Source organism: Trichomonas vaginalis, chromosome I (genome assembly GCF_026262505.1).
Source record: "Trichomonas vaginalis G3 chromosome I, whole genome shotgun sequence".
Taxonomy (NCBI): domain Eukaryota; phylum Parabasalia; order Trichomonadida; family Trichomonadidae; genus Trichomonas; species Trichomonas vaginalis.
In genome coordinates, this window is record NC_067203.1 from 22,790,175 (window position 1) to 22,810,576 (window position 20,402).

At 30.4% G+C, this 20,402-nt stretch overlaps 7 protein-coding genes and 1 pseudogene across 8 annotated transcripts, besides 2 other annotated features; 1 reads left to right on the forward strand and 7 right to left on the reverse strand.

Annotated features, from left to right (window-relative positions):
- Positions 1-8,807: part of a mobile genetic element that runs on past the window's edge.
- TVAGG3_1033340 (organellar and viral DNA polymerase type B) lies at positions 1,069-2,010 on the reverse strand (the record flags this gene model as incomplete). Its single annotated transcript, XM_051255259.1, has 1 exon — positions 1,069-2,010. The coding sequence occupies one exon, from the start codon at positions 2,008-2,010 to the stop codon at positions 1,069-1,071; it is 942 nt and encodes a 313-aa protein (XP_051080833.1).
- Positions 4,415-5,297, reverse strand: TVAGG3_1033350 (annotated as a pseudogene). The gene has a single exon. A coding segment is annotated over exon 1 (883 nt).
- TVAGG3_1033360 (uncharacterized protein) lies at positions 7,164-7,877 on the reverse strand (the record flags this gene model as incomplete). The annotated part of the gene is made up of 1 exon (XM_051255260.1): positions 7,164-7,877. A coding segment is annotated over one exon (714 nt), but the record flags the coding sequence as incomplete, so codon positions are not given.
- A 1,148-nt stretch (positions 8,808-9,955) lies between the features above and the next one.
- On the reverse strand, positions 9,956-10,803 carry TVAGG3_1033370 (ribosomal protein S14; the record flags this gene model as incomplete). Its single annotated transcript, XM_001303634.2, has 1 exon — positions 10,317-10,802. The coding sequence occupies one exon, from the start codon at positions 10,800-10,802 to the stop codon at positions 10,317-10,319; it is 486 nt and encodes a 161-aa protein (XP_001303635.1).
- A 445-nt stretch (positions 10,804-11,248) lies between these two features.
- Positions 11,249-13,743, reverse strand: TVAGG3_1033380 (A-type inclusion protein-related family; the record flags this gene model as incomplete). The annotated part of the gene is made up of 1 exon (XM_001303633.1): positions 11,249-13,672. The coding sequence occupies one exon, from the start codon at positions 13,670-13,672 to the stop codon at positions 11,249-11,251; it is 2,424 nt and encodes an 807-aa protein (XP_001303634.1).
- Positions 13,744-13,815: 72 nt separating this feature from the next.
- TVAGG3_1033390 (NTF2-like family) lies at positions 13,816-14,274 on the reverse strand (the record flags this gene model as incomplete). The annotated part of the gene is made up of 1 exon (XM_001303632.2): positions 13,879-14,274. One exon carries the CDS (start codon positions 14,272-14,274, stop codon positions 13,879-13,881), a length of 396 nt encoding a protein of 131 aa, XP_001303633.1.
- Positions 14,275-14,359: 85 nt separating this feature from the next.
- Positions 14,360-14,543: a mobile genetic element.
- A 167-nt stretch (positions 14,544-14,710) lies between these two features.
- TVAGG3_1033410 (FMN binding) lies at positions 14,711-15,745 on the reverse strand (the record flags this gene model as incomplete). Its single annotated transcript, XM_001303631.2, has 1 exon — positions 14,711-15,745. One exon carries the CDS (start codon positions 15,743-15,745, stop codon positions 14,711-14,713), a length of 1,035 nt encoding a protein of 344 aa, XP_001303632.1.
- A 2,421-nt stretch (positions 15,746-18,166) lies between these two features.
- Positions 18,167-20,393, forward strand: TVAGG3_1033420 (lipid binding; the record flags this gene model as incomplete). Its single annotated transcript, XM_001303630.2, has 1 exon — positions 18,168-19,940. One exon carries the CDS (start codon positions 18,168-18,170, stop codon positions 19,938-19,940), a length of 1,773 nt encoding a protein of 590 aa, XP_001303631.1.
- Between the last annotated feature and the right edge of the window lie 9 nt (positions 20,394-20,402).

A 20,402-nucleotide genomic window follows, 5' to 3' on the forward strand; every position in this document is an offset into this window, starting at 1 on the left:
TGAGGAAATTCTTCTAAAAGTTTTTTTGTCTGTTGGTTTTCAAACCAATGATATGCTTGCTTTGTAGAACGAAGAGCATTCATTATACTTTGCATTTGGTACATATCATCTTTGACCGAACGAATGAGTCTCAATTGTTTGTTATACTGTATGTACTCGTATTCTTCATTAATGGCTTCATGAACGATAGCAGTTGTTGTGTTCTCTGATGTTGACATTACTGTTATTTCATACAAAATAAAAATAATTTTAAAACTAACTTTATTTTCTGACTTTCACAAAAGACCAAAAATAAACGCTTTACATGTATTTTTCAGCAACTTCGTCAAATAATTTTATAGCTTTATCTATCTCATCTACTTCAAACGTTTCTTTACCTTTCATGGGAGCACCATACCTTTTCTCAAACTTTTCAAGTAGTTCTGTTTCTGCAGCTCTCATATCATTAACGAACACAACCTTGACTCTATTGACTGTACTGTCATATCTTTGAGTTATATTATATGTTCTTCCTATCTTATATCTCTTTGTATTGAAGTCCTTCGGTTTCTGAACGATGTAAAGTAAGCCTTCACTGCAACGTTCCGTATCGAATGAACCATAAGTTATGAAGTTATATCCAACAACTGGGTCTAACCATAACAAAACTATTGGTATAAGACTTTTGTCAATGAGATATGCTGTAGTTCCATAGAATCTTACCGATATCATAAGCTCAGGATTTCTTGTCAAAATTTTCTGAGTTGAAGCATTTCTAACCCAGTCGTTTGTTTTCTTTCCAGATGGAGATATAATGTCTGACAAAGAATATTTGTTGTATTTCTTTGAGTATCTTACGTTTAAATCACCTATTCTAACCACTTTGGTGTCATTGTCTATCTTTCTAACTGTTTCAAACTCAATGTTTGTCATTTCTGTTCTTACATACAAAATAAAAAAATAAAACTAACTTTATTTTTCTAACTAATGAAATTCATTATTTTTGTTGCTGAATTCAATAAAAATATATTTTAGGTGAAGAGGTGAGATTTCACCTCCATTCTCACCTAATTTTTCACCCCAGTTATTTTATAAGCGTTTTACATGAATTGTACGATGTATATTTGAAATTCTAAACAATTTCGTAGCTTCTATTTCTTCTGTCAGTATGTCAAAAGTTTTAACAATGTCGAAAGTTTCTTTATACTTCTTCTTGACGTCAGATAGAAGGAAATCGTCAGCTGTTGGATAGTTTTTGTTCAGAAATGCTAACATGTCCATTTTATCTTCTGCTGGTTTCTCTACTTCTTTCTTTAAGTCAGCATAGTCGTTTCTCATACGTTCTATCTCTTTGACGGAGTAGTTATATTTCCTCATTGCTGCTTTACATTTTGAACATTGCGGATTCATTTTTGCGTTATACATTGAAATTTGACCTGCTAGAACAACTAAGGCGTCAATGGTTTTCTTTAACTCAAAAGTTGTTGGTTTTATTTGTCCATTCCATATTTTACATCTTTTATCTTTATCTCTTATCTGCCATACACATTCAGCAACTAATGAAACAAAGTTGTCGTATGTCTTAAACTCCCCAGATTTATATATGTCAGAGATGTTCTTATATACCATGTCGCAATCTTTGTCCATAACTTTATGGTTGCAATGAAAACCAAGGAATTCATAGTTTACTTTACGTATGAACTTCTTTATTTCTACTGAATCAGTTGGTTTCACTTCTATTTCATCGAATTCAGGAATAGTTAGTTTTTGCTGCTGAATTTCAGGCAATTTGGGTAAATAGTCAATAATGTCCTGCATGTCATAAAGATACTGTTCATTTGTTTCATCTTTCGCACTACAGTCTAAATTACTTGTTAAAAGTTCTTGCTTAATTCTTTGTATTTCTGTCTCAAAAGTATATGAAGAAGGAATAAAGCTTTTCATCTCTACCAACATTGACGTAGGATTCATGACTAGCGAGTTTGGTGCTGTAGTTGTTTGAATTGTTGTTGTGCCGATTGTTGAAATCATATTTTTATACAAAATAAAAATAAATAAAAATAAAACTAACTTTATTTTTTCTATCTTAAGGAAATTCATGAAAATTCACGAGAAAGCAAAAGCAATCTGAGCCGCTAAGCGGTGAGGGTGAGAAAACAGGTGAAAAAGGAGGTGAAAAAGGAGGTGAAATCTCACCTCTTCACCTAAAATATATTTTTGTCTGATTTACACTCATTACGATGAAGTCATGACAAATCATTTCCTATGTTGTTGTCAAAATGTCATGTTGTCTCATTTTTTCAGAGAAGTTAAATAACCTGGTGACATGGTGACATAGTGACACCCTCAGTTCTTCAAAAATAATTCATAAGTGCCTTCCTCCTGCTGTGTTGTCAAAATGTCATGTTGTCTCATTTTTTCAGAGAAGTTAAATAACCTGGTGACATGGTGACATAGTGACACTGAAAAAATTAAATTTGGATTGAGTTTAAAAATTCATATTTATTAAATTCATCTCTTCCAACCAATTTATTTATTCTATTAAATTCTTTTATTTTTGCTTCACTCAGTTTAATGATTGAACGATAAGTTTCTAATTTTTCGATTATTTCTTTATTGTTTTCAACCCCACCACATTGCGGCTTCTTTTTGTAATAGCATATTTTTGATTTAATTCTGTTTAGTTTCTTTTTATATTCATCGTCTGGACTCTTGGCTGCTTCGTTGTCACTCATTTCTTACGAATTAAAAAAATTAAATATTATTTAAATATAATGGGTAATAAAATAAATTGGAATTTCTATTAATTTATTGTCAACTTCAACTAATGCATTGCCGTTAATATATCTAACAAATTCAGCTATTGTGTCAAATCTTCGTCTTCTTTTTGTCATTGATTTATCAGTTTTTCCATAATCGAGATGAATCAAAACTTTATCCCCTTGTTTAAAATTCATGAGCCCCGAATTAATTTGTTCACGTTTAACATCATTCAACCTTTCCATTTGCTTTCTAATATATTCCCATTCTTTTGAAATATCATTTTTCATTTCCACTGGTTTCATGTTTATTGTTCTATGCCATGTATTATTGTAATAATATACTAACTGTTGTATGATGGAGTCATGATTTCCATCCCAGTATATCTGACCGTTAACCCCTAACGCATCTCTAAGAGTTCTCATTACCGCATCAACTATTTTATTATGAAACGTATATGGAGAGGATGAAAAGAAAAAATTAATTTGTGGGAAATAATGAGTCATAGTTGCCTGAAATCCTTTATCACCATCACCCCTGATATTATCTACTCTTTCATGATCTAGTAAGTATTGAATAGCTCTTCTTGTTTCCTGTTCTGTTTTCCCTTTCACTGGAATGCAATATAAATATCTAGTGTTAATGTTAATTGCGAATAAATAAGTAACGTTTCCTTTTGAATATTCTAAATGATCGATTTCGTATGAATATGGATATGGTGCAAATGAAGGGCGACTAAATTTTTCCTTTAACGGTTGAATTTTTGGGTCAGTTGGTTTATTTAATATTTTGAAATACTTTTTAAAATCTTTTTGCTTCTTTAATGTTTGAAATGGATATAATAAAGTGAATGATGAAGGATTAACTGAAGGAGGAGGCGGTACTGTCGTTGGAGGTTTTGGTGTTGCAAGTGGTTTAATTTTATCTGCTTTGATTTTGGATTTCATTCCCCCCTTCATTAATTCTGGATGTATTCTATTCATTTGTTTTAAATATGCTGTATATAAAGGTTTGATATACTTTCCCGCTTCGAGTTTATGTTGAAGGATGAATTCCAAAAGTTGATCTTCATTTAAAAGTCGGGCTGAATATGGTTTAACTAATGAATCATAAATTAAAGCTTGTGCTTCATTTATGGTCTGAAGGACCTGGGCGTTTTGCACCTTTAGCTGTTGAACATTTGGCTGTTGAACATTTGCTACTTTAGACCTCGGCTTTGGCTTTTGTGGCTCAGGATTATATAAATTATATAATCCATCAATATCTTCTTCTGTTAATACTTTATTTTTGAAATCTTTCAACTGTTTAAGTTGTGATTTAGTTTTTCCCTTTGTATATTCATTATTTTTAATTTTGTCTTTAATTTCAGAAATTATTTTATTATGATATTTCAAAATTTCATTTTTATAATATGGATAATAATATTCCATATCATCACCCGTTATATTATTATTATGTTTTTGGAGATATGATTTTAATTCATAATAACTAAGAAAATTTTGATTAAGTACTAAATCATCAATTAAAATTTTTAAATCTGTGTTATCCATTTATATAAAAAAAAATAAGTGTTTTAAGGGTGCCCACCTCTTTGAATCATAGTATCAAAACCATCATTAACGGTTCCTTTTGTCTCTTCTGTGGCATTTCATTAAAAATAAAATTTTAAATTGTATTAAATAAATGGCATACAACATCCATTTTCACAACATACAGCCTTAGTGTGTGCTCCTGTTAATGCAGTCTTACCGATTGTTAAGCGAGTCATTGACCCGTTTTTAAGTTGTAAATTAATATTCTGACCATCAAATATCAATTTATCATTTATTATATCCAAATAATTTTTAGGTGTTAATTGCTTATTTTGTCGTAAACTAACACCTTTCACTTTTTGTGCAATCTTTTTAAAATCACTTCCATCAATTGAACCGTTGAATGATGTATAACACTTAGGACATAAAGCAACCATGTTATCACCTTGTTTCTCAATTGCTAAACCAATAATTTTTTCTCATGTGCTTTTTCTTCAGCTTTATTCTTTAATTTAGGTTTAAATTTCTCATCAAAACAAAAGAAATCAAAAGGTGCGAATTTGAAAATGTTTTTATCATAAAATTGTTTATCGGTAACAATTGCTTGAAATGCTTGAGTGTTAGGAAGATTTGGGTCGCCAGCGATTGCCCAATAAGATGAATCAGTATCACCTTCAATGAAATGAAAACGATTAACATTCATGCATTTATACATAAAATCATAAATGAAAACCAAATACCAGTATTTAGCATTATCTAAAGTGAAGAATGCCTCTTGTAAACATGTATCACATCTATAAAATCTATCTTTAAGCATCACTTGATATGTATCTTCACCTATTTCTCTTATGTTTTAAACTTATTTGACATACATGCAACGCGTGCCTTCTGTGCATTCATTATTTTAGTCTTTGCGTAATTTTGTGTATTCATTGCATCGTAACCATATGATCCATTAAGTGAAATTTTGCAAAATAAACTTTTTCCTTTATTTCCTTCTAATTCAGCCTTTTGTCTTTCGTTCATAAATTCGTTCGCAAATTCATTAAAACAAGTGTTTTTCGTAAATGTTAAAATTGATTGAATATCATCAATGATAAAATGAAATCTGTCGATTAGATACCAAAGATAATAAGAAGAAAATGGTTGATATTGGTTGTGTGTTGATGCTAACTGAGTTAATTTCTCTGTTTCTGGTCAACTGGTAGATTGTTTGATTTCATGTAATTATACATAAAACTGCCAATTGTTTTTTCATCTGTGATAATATCTAAGTTTCTTATTATCGGTAAAAAGTTTATGTAATCATTAATGTATTTTTCATCAATGTGACCCTTTACTTCAGCCACGAATAAAGTATTTTTCTTCTTAATTATTCCCAGTGCTTTTGCTTTCTTTGTTGCTGTATCACAAATGATAACACCATTCAATCTTCCCGGCATATACATTTTATGGTCAGTATATTGAATGAAATCATGAGGATTAGATGAAAATGATGAAGGATATAATGAATTAAAATCAACACCAACGAAATGAGTCATAATGTTGGTGGTGTCCTCATTTGATACAGTTTTAGTTTCTGGATTATATGAAAGTTTATTAATGTGCGTGATTCCTTTAAGATTTACTCTATGTTGAACATTTGATAAACCACCAGTAATTCCATTACGGAGAATGTGATAAGCTTCAACTGAATCTAAAGTCATTGGTAAATTATTTTTTAATGCGTAATTTCTTAAATTGATTCTTAAACGTTGAACATCTTCATCTTTATTTGATTTTACGACATTGCAATAACAACACATTAACTGACAATTTTCTTTGGTATGTGGTTTTTCATTATCGATTCTATCCAATGTTGGTTTATTTGCATATGTAAACGCTTTACCACACATTTTACATTTAGATGAAAGGATTAAATCGTGATAGTATTGAAAATCATCCATTGAAACATTATTTTTAGTATCCCTTTCTGCTTTTTCATCTTGTTTCTTATATGATTCAATTTTATATTTCCAATACTTTTTCGTTAATTCAAAACTTGATTCTATCTCTTCCTCAGGATATTTTTCATTAGGATTAAAGTTTTTATATGCTAAAGCGTAACGAATCATTGAAGCATTCGATGATAAAGAAAGATTATGAAGCATGTCAATTTTATAAACAAATGTTTCTTCAATAATTTTATCAATTGGGTCAATCATAATTTCAACATCTTTATTGCAATAATGAATAAAATATTCTAATCTATTCTTAAAATTTTTAGCATCATTGAGATATATTTGATAATCAGTATCTGATATAGTTTCTTGGGTTAATGCTGAATAAAATGAATCTTTCGTGAATGGTTCCTCTTTATATAATTCTTCTTCGTAATTTTCCCACGTGATGAATTGATAAGGGAAAAAGGATTTAACACGTGATTTATTGTTTCCGAAATCTTGAGTGAATTGGTCTAATGTCCACCCGCTATATAATTTCTGATGTCAATAAATCTCAATTCATATGGAACGTTTGTTTTCTTTACAATGATTTGCTTAAATTGTGAAGATGAACACAGCATTGATTTTATTTTCCATTTTGCAGTGTTTAAATCACGAAGAATTAAATTTAAATCAAACTTTCCCGATTAAAACCTATGATATTCACTTTATTGAATTCCTCATCTAGAAGTTCTTTAAATGCTTCCTTCTGTTTTTCATTTAATGTATGAGACAAAGTCCCCGCCGTTTGCGGCTTCATTAATTCTTCATATTATTCAATATTTGATTTAGCAACTAATGAACAGGTTGAAAATAAAAACTCAATCCAATCAGAAATAAAAGAATCACTCGAAGTTAAGCAAAAATTCCTCGTATATGTTTTATCATTTAATTTAACCGTTGATGATACCATGAATGGTTTTAAGTAAGCGTTCAAAGTTGCACACTCAGAAAGTTGTAATTCTTCTTTAGTCTCTAATGTTTCAAAGTCAAAAGTAATATAATATCTTGTCGGTTGATAATATTCCTGCAAATTATGAGCTAATAACCACTGATATATCTTCTGTTTCGTAATATGTGGTGCATATGGTTGCTGGGTCTTTTGCAATTGAACGTCTTGAATTAATCTTCCATTATTTTCTTTACATTTCTCACAATGCTTTAAAAATCTTCTTTGGTTTTTCCTTTCTGGATCATCACGGATAGAATAAACTTCTTCTTTACAATATGGACAAACTCTATAGCCGGTGAGTGCTTCAACGTCTGTTATTCTGTCAGCGTGAAGTTTTCCACATGGACTCTGTGTTAATAAAATATTTACTGTTTCAAATTCTGGATCTATCATTATTGAATCCACTAATGGAAAGTCTACCTTATTTATGTCCACGTCTTCTGGTTGAGGATCACAATAATAGAAATCAATATTAACATTTAACATTCTCGCTAATCTCTCACTTTCTGATGAAATGTCAAACCCTTCATATGAATCTATTGCTTCATTTAAATAACTTCTACGAGTTTTAGGATTAACACCATCAGGAATGTTATAGAAGCGTTTAAATAACCTTCTACCTTCTGCTCTAATTTGATTATCATTCATTTTAGCTGTTCCGTTTTTGTTCATTTATGTAAGAATAAAAAATTAAAAAATAAATAAAAATAAAGTTTATTTTTTAAAGCCCATAAAATGAATTAAGAACACATAAATTTTTATCATCTGCGACGTGACGAATACATTTTAATTTACTCAAGAATGCGTACCCTGATACATTAAATCTAATTCCTGTCTTATTTAATTTCACAACTTTGAAAAGGAATGTATGAATAGCTATAAAATGATGAGAAGATGTTTTATGGGTTGCTTCCATTTTTTCTGAAATAAATGAATAAATATAATGTTTATAAGTTTTCATATCTTTTATGTTCTTAATAACGAATGGTATAGCCCTTTCCACTTCGTCTTCCTTCGGTGCTGTTCTTTCATATGAAACATTATTGGTATCTTCAATAATGAAACCACAATCACACAAAATTTTATAGGTTCCAGTGGTTTCTTTTGATATTTTATCTAATAAATCAAAAACTTTATCAACACCTGTGCATTTATTTAAATAATAATTTGTGTAAATATCATGATCTTCTTTCTTAATCGTATTAGTTGCATATGTCACATTTTAAGAGCTTTTTTGAATTTTTCGGAATCTAAAGGTGGTGAAAGTAGGATACAGGGGTATTCTTCATTATCAATAAATTGTAACTTATGTTTACGAATAAATTTAGTACCTTCTTCTGAAAGTGTTTCGTCTATTTCACCATCTAATAAATTTTGTGTTGATTCTGAGACATAATTTTTATATCTTTCTTCATGAGATTTCTGAACTTCTGATTCTGAAGCTGGGATATTCATTAAATCCTCTACTTCATTTTCATTATATTTTTCAACTTCTCTTAATTCCTTAATTTTTTCATCTATTTCATCTCTTATTTTTTTCAGTCTTTCAATTTCAATTTCATCGTATTCATCATCTTTAATCCGTTCTTCATAATATTCAGGGAAAACATCAGGTTCTTTTGGTTTTTCTTCTTCAGATGTAGGATATAAGAAATTTATAACATCATATCTATTCATTTTTCCATCATAATCTAAATCATTTAATAACTCAGCAAATTTTTGACAATTTCTTAAATAATATTTACTAACTTCATAACACATCTCATCTAATATATCCTTTATTTCCTCATTTGTGAATCCCAATTTTTTAACGTCGTTAGTCTTGACGCTCATTTCATACAAAATAAAAATAAATTATTCAAAAATGTAAGACATGAATTTTTAAAGTTTATTTTTTTATTTTTTATTTCATTCATGAAAATAATTATTTCTAATTTCTTTTATTCTCTCGTACATACTAGATTTGAAGAATTCGGAACTTTTACCATAATCTCCTAAATGTTTTCTTATCCCTAACGTGTGCCAGTTATTATATGAAACTGAATAAACTTTATCTTTATCTTTGCATCTTTCATCACTTCCAATATATTTATATCTCAGTTTTGATTTAGCATTTTCATATTCATTAGCGTTTAATAATTCACAGTCTTCCTTTTTAAATTGATGTTTAAGATATTCAGGATTTAATACTCTACGTTTATATGCTCCTAACTTAGTTCTAAAGGTTTTTCTACAAAATTTAGGAATTCCATCCTCTTTAATGTCATCAATGATTTCCATTTCATTATTTTCAATTTCTTCTTCTCGTTTATGAGGTCTTTGATTATGACTCCATTGATTCCATGAAATTAAATATTCTTTATCATTATATTTATACCTCATTAGCTTATTTTGGCTTTCATATTCATTTAATAATTCACAATCTTCATTTTTAAATTGAAGTTTAACCCATTCAGGATTTAAACAATGTTTAATTAATCGCGGAATATCTGACATCATCTATATATAGCTTCTTTTATAAAAGATAAAAAAATAAATTATTTTAAAATTAATGTTAATTTTTTAAAATGTGTTTAGTATATAATATTTATTACTAATTTATTTAATAATGTCGCGCTTTCTTACGAATTCATGACTTAAAAAACGTAAGAAAAAATTTTTATATCATCTATATATAGAAGATGTGAAAATATACCTTCATCTATATATAGACGTAACAAAAAAAGTCACACACCCCTTCCTATCCTACTACTACAAAATGAAATGAATTTTCAATTAACTTTCATATCAAAATATGTTCTTACAGTATATGAGCTGATTTTCTCGGCCAAAAGTTTAATAGAATCAAAACGCTCTCCCCTTTGAACATATTGCAAATTTTTCATAAAATTCTATTTTGTAACAGAAAACTCTCAGATGATACATATTAAAAAAAGATTATGAAGCTTATCCCTTATAATAGAACAATCGAAATGCAACATTTGTTCCGCTGCAACGATTTGTATAGTTAAATCAATATAAAATGGGATGTAAGCTTTATTTATCATTTATAACGATTCTATCTTCATGTGAGTTAAATAGAATAAACTTTATCCTAGGAATCATTTTGATTTAGAGACGGCGACCACGGCGACCACCCTTCCTGCGTGTAGAGTCGTGTGGGAGTGGTGTAACATCCTCGATACGGCCAATCTTAACGCCAGCACGAGCGAGGGCGCGGAGGGCGGATTGAGCGCCCTGGGCTGGGAGGCGGCGGGATGAGCCACCTTCACCGCGGAACTTGATGTGAACGCCATCAACGCCGAGCTCTTTAAGACGAGCAGCGACGGCCTGAGCGGCAAGCATAGCAGCGTATGGTGTAGCTTCATCACGCTGAGCACGAACAGCGATACCACCTGTGCAGCGAGCGAGTGTTTCAGAGCCAGAAAGATCTGTAACGTGAACAAATGTATCGTTCTTGGAAGCATAGATGTGAGCAACACCCATAACGATTTCGCCATCACGCTTAACTGGGCCGAGCTGGACATCCTTCTTGGATGTTGCGGCGGCTGCCTGTTCGGCTGCAGCTGCCTGTGGAGCTTGTTCTAGAGCAGACATTATAAAAGACCAGAACAAAAACCGCCGACGATAGAAATTCTTTGGCAGGCTTGAGTTTGAATTCAACGATTTTGTTGTTTTCATAATATAAACAACTAATATTTGCATTTAAAAAGTTGTTATCGAAAAATCATTTGGATATCTGTAAATCAACACGGACATACACTATTTAATTAATCAAACATATGAATTGAGATACAATGGAATTCAGTATTTCACTCAGAAGCCATTCTGTTCAGATAGTTTTGATATCAAAAATATCACTTACATGGCTTTATTAAACATATAAAAAACATCAAAACTCATAGTAGAAAAACATTCTAGTTTGTCAAACAGAGCCATATACCTTATTCAGATCAAAAAACGAAATTCTTGCAAATAACAAATGGAATAGTAATCAAAATTAATAACAAATGTTTAATAAAACAACAATACAATTAAATACTTTATTTGAGAGTCATTTTCTCAAATACACTTCCATACACATCATGAACTGCCAAATTTTTAACAATTCCAACGCGGTTGGCAAATTTAGCAGTTGTTTCCCACTTTTTACGATCTCGCTCGATATTAATCAGCTTAATTTTGAGTTTATTCTTTTCTTCATCGTATTTAGCTTTGAATGCTTCAACATCAAATTGCTTAGCCGATAATTTCGCAATTTCATCTCTGAGAAGAACATTAGTTGTTTCAAGATTATCATTTTTAGCTTGCTCTGCTTCGAGCTGACTTTGAAGTTCTTGAACTCTTCGCTTGAGCTTAGCATTTTCATCTGATAATCCTGAAACAGATTTTTGCAATGAACTTATTGTATCTTGAGCATGTGAATGATTGGATTGTGTTGATGCAATGGTTTCTTCTTTAGAAGCATTGTCTGATTGAAGAGTTTCAATCTGTTTCTTCTTCTTATCAAGCATTTCATTTGCAAAATCTAAAGATGCCCGAAGTTCCTGATTCTGCTTCTGAAATTCATTACATTTAGATGTGATTAGTTTATGCTGGTCCTTCAGGATTTTATGTTTTGAAAGCTTTTGTTGGATTCTATCATTCTCTGTTTGAATAGCTTCAATTCGGAACTCCATTTCTTTCAGCTGGATTTCAAGTTCTTTGTTTCTCTTCCTTGTAGCTTTGATCTTTTGTTTTTGCTTATATGCAATTTCTAATAAATCATTATATTTAGCTTTAACTTTTGACAATGATTCAATCTTTATTTTAGTCTGATTCCTTTCTTCAGAGAGCTCTTCTTTCATGGAATTGCATTTATCAACAACATTTTCATATTCAAGTCCTGCCTTTCTAATCATTTCATCTGCTTCCATATTTATCTTTGCATTTTCTGCTCTAATAGCTTCTATTTCTTCTTCAGTTTGTCTTCCAGTTAAGTTAAAAGCGCCAACTAAATCATCAAAGAAAATATTACGATTATTATTTGTCAATAATGCCAGGGCTGAAATAGCATCTGCTGTTGCTGACTTGTTTGATGATCTCAGTAATATGTGGGCTAAAAGAGCTGCAAAATGAGAATCAATAATGACTTTTGTAAGCCTAACGCTCCAGCTGTCAAACTGAGATGCGCAGCGCAGAATGAAGTGAAAGATTTGCAATGATAAGTATGCATTATTGCTTTCAATATTTCTCATCAATTGCATAAATATATTTTCTTCTTGTATTTGCAAGATTTCAGCCAGAACCGGAGATATTATCTTATTCATGAATAAGCAACGCATTATTACTAAAATTGTTTCAAGTTTTTCTGTCTCTTCAATATTCTTCTTTTCAATGAACTTTCTTAGACATCTCTTAAATATTTTATCATCAGCATCTAAATCAGTAAATATATTCGGGAAGGAAATCATAAGTTCTTGAACTAATTTCGAAGTTGCAATTGATAAGTATGGACTATCATCATTAATTGCAAATAATAGCAGCTTCTTGATCAGTTCTTTATTGTTAGTGAAAATACCATTCTCACATAGAGTAAGTGCAGTTTTCAATAATTCGTAAGCAGAAAATGAATCATAAATTAGCAATGAATTAAGTAAGCTATCAATTATATTTTGACAAGAGATCTTTTTCACAGACTTTGTTATTATGATGTTGACTAAATGTGGTAAAAGAGGGAATGGAACTTTTTCTTGAAGAACTTCCATCGCAGCTGAAACTACTGTTTCATAATCAACAGTATTTGGAAATAGTATAACTGACAATGCTAGTCCTGCTATCATAGCACATTGATCTGATGAAGTTATTAATGCTGTAACTTGATCTTTAAGCGATTTAAAGTGAGGACTTTGTCTGACGTAAGTTAAGAATGAGTCATTGGAAAATGCGATATTTGCCATTACAGTTGCCGCCCAAGCTGCAACTTGGGGGTTTGAAAGTAAACAATTAATGATGCCTATTAATAGCGAAGAAGCTTCTGCTGATGTAAATGCATTTCTTTGAGTGGAAAAAATATATGCTAAGAATTTCAATGGTAAGAACAAATGATTCATTGATTTACTAATTATTTTCGTATTGTCATAGTTTTTAGCAAAGAAAGCTGGTATTAAAAGGTTTAAATTTGAATTTAAAGATATGATATCAAGTAAAACCGGATGTTTTGAAGATAACGTGATTAAATATTTTAGAACGAGAGTGACAATTGATGGCATATCTCCATCTTTTGGATTTGGTATAGGATTATCGACGATCACTGCTGATAAATATTGACAAAGTTTGGGAAAATCTTTATTATCACATAATTCTTGAAGATTAATTGGATCATATTCGGAATTTTCAATGAATTGTTGTAGAGTTACTTCTAATACATCGATTTTCTGATTGTTTGCATTAATTGACTTAATCAGACTGCTCAAAGCTGTATTCATGAAGTGAACGTTTAAAATTTCTAAATTCTCAAGAATCTCAAAATCATTCTTGAAGTCTTATGGGAAAAAACAAGAATATCACATGAGTATTTAATGTATTTATAAAAATCTAAGTTTTCTTACAAATAAATTAATATTTTATTACAAGTATGGAAACAACAATAATAGGATAGTATACTACAAGAACAATGCTAGCATTGTCATGGTTAATCATCAAAGATCTTGAATGTCATAGCTCGAATTAGAGCTGTGCGATCATTATCTCTTTGTTCTACATGGAATGACATAAACATTCGAAGTGATGTCTTTGCTCCAAAATAAATCAGACCCGAAATAACAGTAACTGTATATGTTGGCTCTCCTGGGATTGTATGTGTATCATATGATGCTACTTCTGTCTTAAATAATGGGAATGTTTGCAAAAAATCGTATATTGCGTGTTTTCCATTGATTGTTGGAAAATCATTTTCTTTTGAGTTGGAAAAAATCATTTTTGCATCGATAGCAAAATATCTCATCGCTTCTGCAGGATTGACTGACATTAATGGGAGAAATTTATCAATCAAGACCTTTGAAATACCGAATGATTCTCGAGAAGTCATTGATCAAAAAATTTGACGCTTTACAAAAAAAAGAATTTGACGCTTTACAAAAGTCATATCCAATTTCTCCAAAGGCTTGCATGAAGAATTGCTGACTATGATGTACTACAACATAATCAGTACATTATGGCCAGCAATAGTTACTACAAATGTGAGAAACTTTGTCTGCAAATTAACGTATTCAGACAAGTTTTTCACATTTCTAATGGGAATGAAAGAGTAAGAGGCCTATGTTATAATTACATGCCTTTTACCATCTCATTCTCATTGGAAATAGTATAATTTTCTCCGAATCATATCTTTTTCTGAGAAAATTTCTTCCATTTATTATAGAAACTGTTATTTGTGAGATACCAAACTTGATTCAATGCTTCGCAAGCAACAATTCTTAGGCTAAAAAACTTATTTAACAAATTTGAACTCAGAAAATTAATTTTTATTTATAAACATAGCACTTAACAGATCCAAAGATCATATGTGTAAAGCACTTATTGCAGCCAATGCATTTGATGTTTTGTCCTTCCATTAAATGCTTAACAACGTGAGTATCAGCAATTGCTGCTCTGCTCATAGAAACTAAATCAGCTCCTTGCTTGATTGATTTGATCATTGAACCTTTAGAGCGCAATCCACCACAAACAGCAATTTTTGCGTCAGTTTTTGCGCGAATTGTTGGAACATAATCAAGGTTGTATCCAATCTTCTTCTCATAGCCTTTCTTTGTGAGCCATTTACTGTTGAATCTGCTTGTTAAACGTGGATCAAGCATTCCGCAAGAAACTTCCCAAAGATCAACATCTTTGATTGCGGCTGCTGTCTCTGCTGCATCGTTTGGTGTAAATCCGCCTTCAAGACAGTCAGATCCGTTGTATTTGACAGCAATTAAAAATTCTTTGCCGCATTCTTTACGAATAGCGTCGGCTAACTCAACGAGTATACGACGCCTATTCTCTGGGCTGCCACCATAGCGATCTTGGCGTTTGTTTGTATAAGGTGATAAAAATTGAGAAATAAGATAACCGTGAGCTGCATGAATTTGAATTCCATCGCCTCCTATGTTCTGTACACGCTTAGCAGCAAGTCTGAAATTATCAATAATTTCGGAAATTTCCATTTCAGATAAATATCTTCTGAAGATGAGACCTTTTTTGATAAAACGGCCATCTGCGAGCTGAAACATCATCTTGCTTCCTTGATCATGGACATATTTAACTATATATCTCCATGCTTCTGCTTGCTGATCAGTAGCTAAACCTCCTTGACCAGGTACAGCCTTTCCAGCCTTCTGAACATGAAAGTATCCTGGAACGATTAATCCCATCTTTCCATCAGCGAGGTTTTTATAATATTTTAACAGTTCTGGCTTCGGAAATCCATTAGAATCACATGCGTGCATAAATGTTGCTGAGCGCATGAATCTATTTTGGATTGTTGTGTGATTAATAGTTACTGGAGTAAAGAGCGAATCCATGAAATTGATTTTCAGAGTTGATTCAAACTCACAAAAATAACGATATGTTTTACATTTTTTAGGAGTAAAATGCACTAATATAGTTAAACATAATCTCCCAATTTTTGATGCATTCAATTTAGCAATTTTGGTGCGTTTTCAGAAAAATGCGAAGGGAGCGTCAACGACCGAGCATTTTTCTGAATATGCATCAAAATTCGCAATTTAAATTTCAATGGTGAATTGCAAAAATTTTGGTGCGTACGATAAATTTATCGTCAAAAAATAAAGATCATATACACATGATACATAATCTAAATTTCTAATTTTTAACCACCGAAAAAATAATCGTATGCACCAAAATTTTCGATTAACAATTGCATTTAAATTATTTTTTTCGCGATTGAAAAATTGTGATGAATGGGTAATTTCTTTGAAAAAATTCAATTTCTTGTTAAGGATGCCGTTTTGTCCCCCGGGGGTTGATTGCTTCCACCATGTGGAGACGCTGATGGTTAAAATTTCTTCAAAATAATTATTGATGAATGAAGTTCAAATATTATAATAGATATAACACTTTGTTAATACCCAAAATGCATTTATCTAGTTTTTGTTGAGTTTCTTGCATTTTCAGAGAATTGATATTTGAAAACATTATGTTGGTAAAATTGAAAACCAATAAGCTGTGATATTGGGAAAATCTGTCAGAAATCTTATGATGAATTTTAATCTTTTAATTATCTTTTTATTAAATTTTGAAATACACTCATATAGAGTTCTTGCTTTTGGTAGAGTTTCTATATGCCACATGATAGATAAATATTGATTACTAGACATGATTACACAAGTATATTCTACTTTTGTATAGACTGAAATCTAAGATTTGGATGTTATTGGCATTAAATTAAAATCCTTGTCCTATGGGTTAACCGAATGTTCGGATTATTACCAATTTTATTTCGTCTATAGATGATTTTGAAATAAAAGTCGATTAATTTTATACCTATCTAGCTTAAATTTTTCAATCAGCTCTTATGGAATAATGATACCTCAAAACATTGGACATTTCATCCACGATCAACCTGGCGAATTTTATATAACTATTCTATCAATATAAATCTATGGTTGTTAAAAATATCAAAAATTAGCGTTTTGAAGACACCATGGTGTCTTATAATTTTCCCTTCCTTATTGGCGTGTAGAAATAAATGCGCCAATAGATTGAAGAAGAAGAATTGTTTTTCTCTTAATGAACTTTAATCCTTTTGATATAAGAATATTAAAAACATTAATATAATTTCGATTTCGGAAATTAAATTTCCAAATTTTTTGTCGATTTCGGAAATAACAGGATCCCGCATCCAACACGCAACAACAAAACACAAAACACACTTTTTGGTTCTTTCATCGTTTTAATCGTAATTTATGTAATACATGATTTGGATAAATTTTACAAAAATAGAACCTATATTATATTCTTTTCAAAGATTCTTGCAAATCATCAAAAATAATTGTATTTTAAAAAACGATCAAATTATCCTTTCATTATTTTAAACTTAAATTAGTTTTTATGATTGACTAAAGCAATCATATTTATTCATCATTAAATAAACAAAAAAATAATATTTGAGAGTTATTTCAAAAAAAAACACATTGAATTTATTAATTTGTCTCAATTTCAGTATTATAAATTTTTATAATTTCAATATTTTAAATACACTTTTTAATATTTCAATATTTATGATATTTCAATGTATTAAGTGGTCTCAAATTGAGCTTCTCAAATATAAGTTGGCCTATTCAAATAATAAAATTAAATAATATTTAAAATAATAAATAAAAGTGATTGAGGTCATAGCAAAACGGCTGTTTCAGTCATTAATTCTTAAAAATAAAAAGGGTAAAAACTAAATAAAATGGGTAAAATTCAATAGTGTCTGTGCTATTGTTCAATTTGAAGGTGTCTTTTGAAATCGCAAGACACATTGAATTTTTGAATAGTGTATTATGGTTTGACAGACACCAATGAAAAAAATAAAATGATATTTATTTTAAATATATAAGATCCTTATATAAAATATAAATATTTTATCGTTTTATTTTCTTGTTTTAGAAATTTTTTTTATTCAAAAATCAATAAAACTAACTCCAAAATACAATTTTTGATTTAAAGACACTATGATGACACCAGGCAAATCTTCCAAGACACCTATCGTCGGGAATCTAACAACCCTATATAAATCTTTGTAATTGATTGAATTTTCAATGTCAATTTTATTCTATACAAAAATTGACTGATTTTTCAAAGAAACGATTTCACACAATTCTCTCAAAGCGTCAGACAATATTTACCGCCTTTATAACTAGCTCAACATATACCACTATGTGAATAAAAAGCTTTAGATTTGAGTATTGAATTAAAGACTTTTTTCGATCACATTTTATGCAGTGGATCTTTTTCCTCTCAGAGAGGGTTCCACAATTTTATTCAATTGAACGACAGTATATCGATGCACCTTCTGAGCCGAGTGGAGGGAGAAATATTGATTTTATCGACACAAAAATAAATTCTACCTTAGAGACATTCCTTTATAGTTCTCTTAATGTTCATAACAGTTATTTTGCTTATTTAACTTCGTTTGGCAGAGATATATTTCCGATAGGCGGTGGAGCGATCTTTGCATCTCATTCAAGAGTAGTTGTCAAAAATCATAATAAATCGAAAGATTTTGGATTTTATTACAATAAAGCTCCATTAGGAGGAGCATTGCTATTAACAAACTGTGAATCTTTCATAAATCAAGTAAATTTTATTCAAAATAAAGCGTTTTTAACTGGTGGTGCGATATATGCAGATAAGCTTGAGCCAAAGTTTACTGAATTACTCATTTTTGACAGTATTTTCGAAAATAATTCAGCAGATGATGTAGGTGGAGCAATAGCTTGCATGTTCATGAATGAATCATACATAGATTCCTGCTTCTTTATTGGAAATGATGCAAGAATGAGAGGTGGCGCAATTTTCATTCAATTGACAAAATCTTCCATTTTTGATTCGGTATTCAAATTAAATACTGCTGGAAATATAATAGACCCAGAAAGAGGAACTGCAAAATTCATAAATAAAGAAACAAACAAAAAGTATTTGCTTGATGATTCATATCATTTCAGAGGACGAGGGGGAGCAGCAATTTATTACATGGGTGATATATCAAATGAAAGTTCCCCAGTATTATATACGCAAAATACATGTTTCATGAATAATCAAGCTCATCGCGGAACAGATCTTGGAGAAAGAGCACAGAGAGCTGGACATCATATAATGTTTGATCTATGTTGCAAATGGGATTCATACCATGACTCATTCTTTGGCCCAAGTTTCGATCAAAACGTTGCACACGTCAACAGAGAATTTAGAAACAGTACTCTTATTGTTAACTATCTTCCACAAAACAATACTAATTGTCAAGGAGAAGTTATAGAACAAAAGCCACCAATACAAATTTCATTCGCTGAAAAAATTAATAAGGAAGATGATTCAAAGACTATAAGTGTTCCATCACCTTCAAAATATATTTATCAAGCAACGCCAATTACAAAACTTCCAAAGGAAACAGAAAGCTCACCTTCTGTTTTACCTTCTCTTCGTCCAATGACAAAGACAATTACTAAGAAATCTAATACAATTCCGCAACCAACAATTTCTTTGTCAATAGTAAAAGCTTATGCACAAACAGTCAAACATGGTTACATGGGTAAGACTTCATTATCTTCATTTATTACAAAGACTTCTACTATCACGCTCTTTGAAACTTTAACAGAAACATTGATAGAAACAATTAATACTAGAAATGAACAAACAATGTTTTGGACATTTGTTCATACAAGTATTCTTAGTGAAACAAAAATTGGAATTGAATTTATTTATGAATATATGAAAGGATTAGATACAAGAATAGTGATTGTGCTTGCTGTACTGGGCTGCTTGTTCATTATGTGTCTTGCAATAATTGTTCTTTTCCTTTATAGGAAAATGGTTCATGATAAATCAGCTGAAACAGAATCTCTTGAATCAGAAAAAGAACCAAATGATGAAAAGCAAACAATTGTAAATTATGAAGTGGATAATAATGATAATGTTAATGAAGGAAATAGCGAAGAAATTGTTGATGCAGGAAATCCCGAAGATGATGCCTACATGAATGGAGACTTTTAATTTTATAAACAATATGATAGATATTTTTTAATAAGTCAGAAATCTTAATCACTTTGATTTTGTTTCATGCATTAATGAAAGTAATTAGCGCATACATATATAGAGCATATCCTCATATGACCGAACTATAAATGATAGACTATATAACTGTGATGTCAGATTAATATGAATTTATTGAAGAAATACGATTATGTAAACTTATCGATATTAACATAAATTTGTTGAACCAAATGTTAATGAATATACTTAAGCATACAGATCATTTCATAATGTTTGTGAAAGACAGCATTCAACAATTGTTTCATTTACAAGTATTACTATTCACTATTTTAGATTTTACAAGCTAGAGCAATTTAATTGAAAGCAGAGAGAGTTTCCTTTTGTAGCTTATCTTGAGTATAATAAGAATATGGATTTGTTTTAACTTCAATTAGGTCATAAAAATATTGTTTGATATAAAAA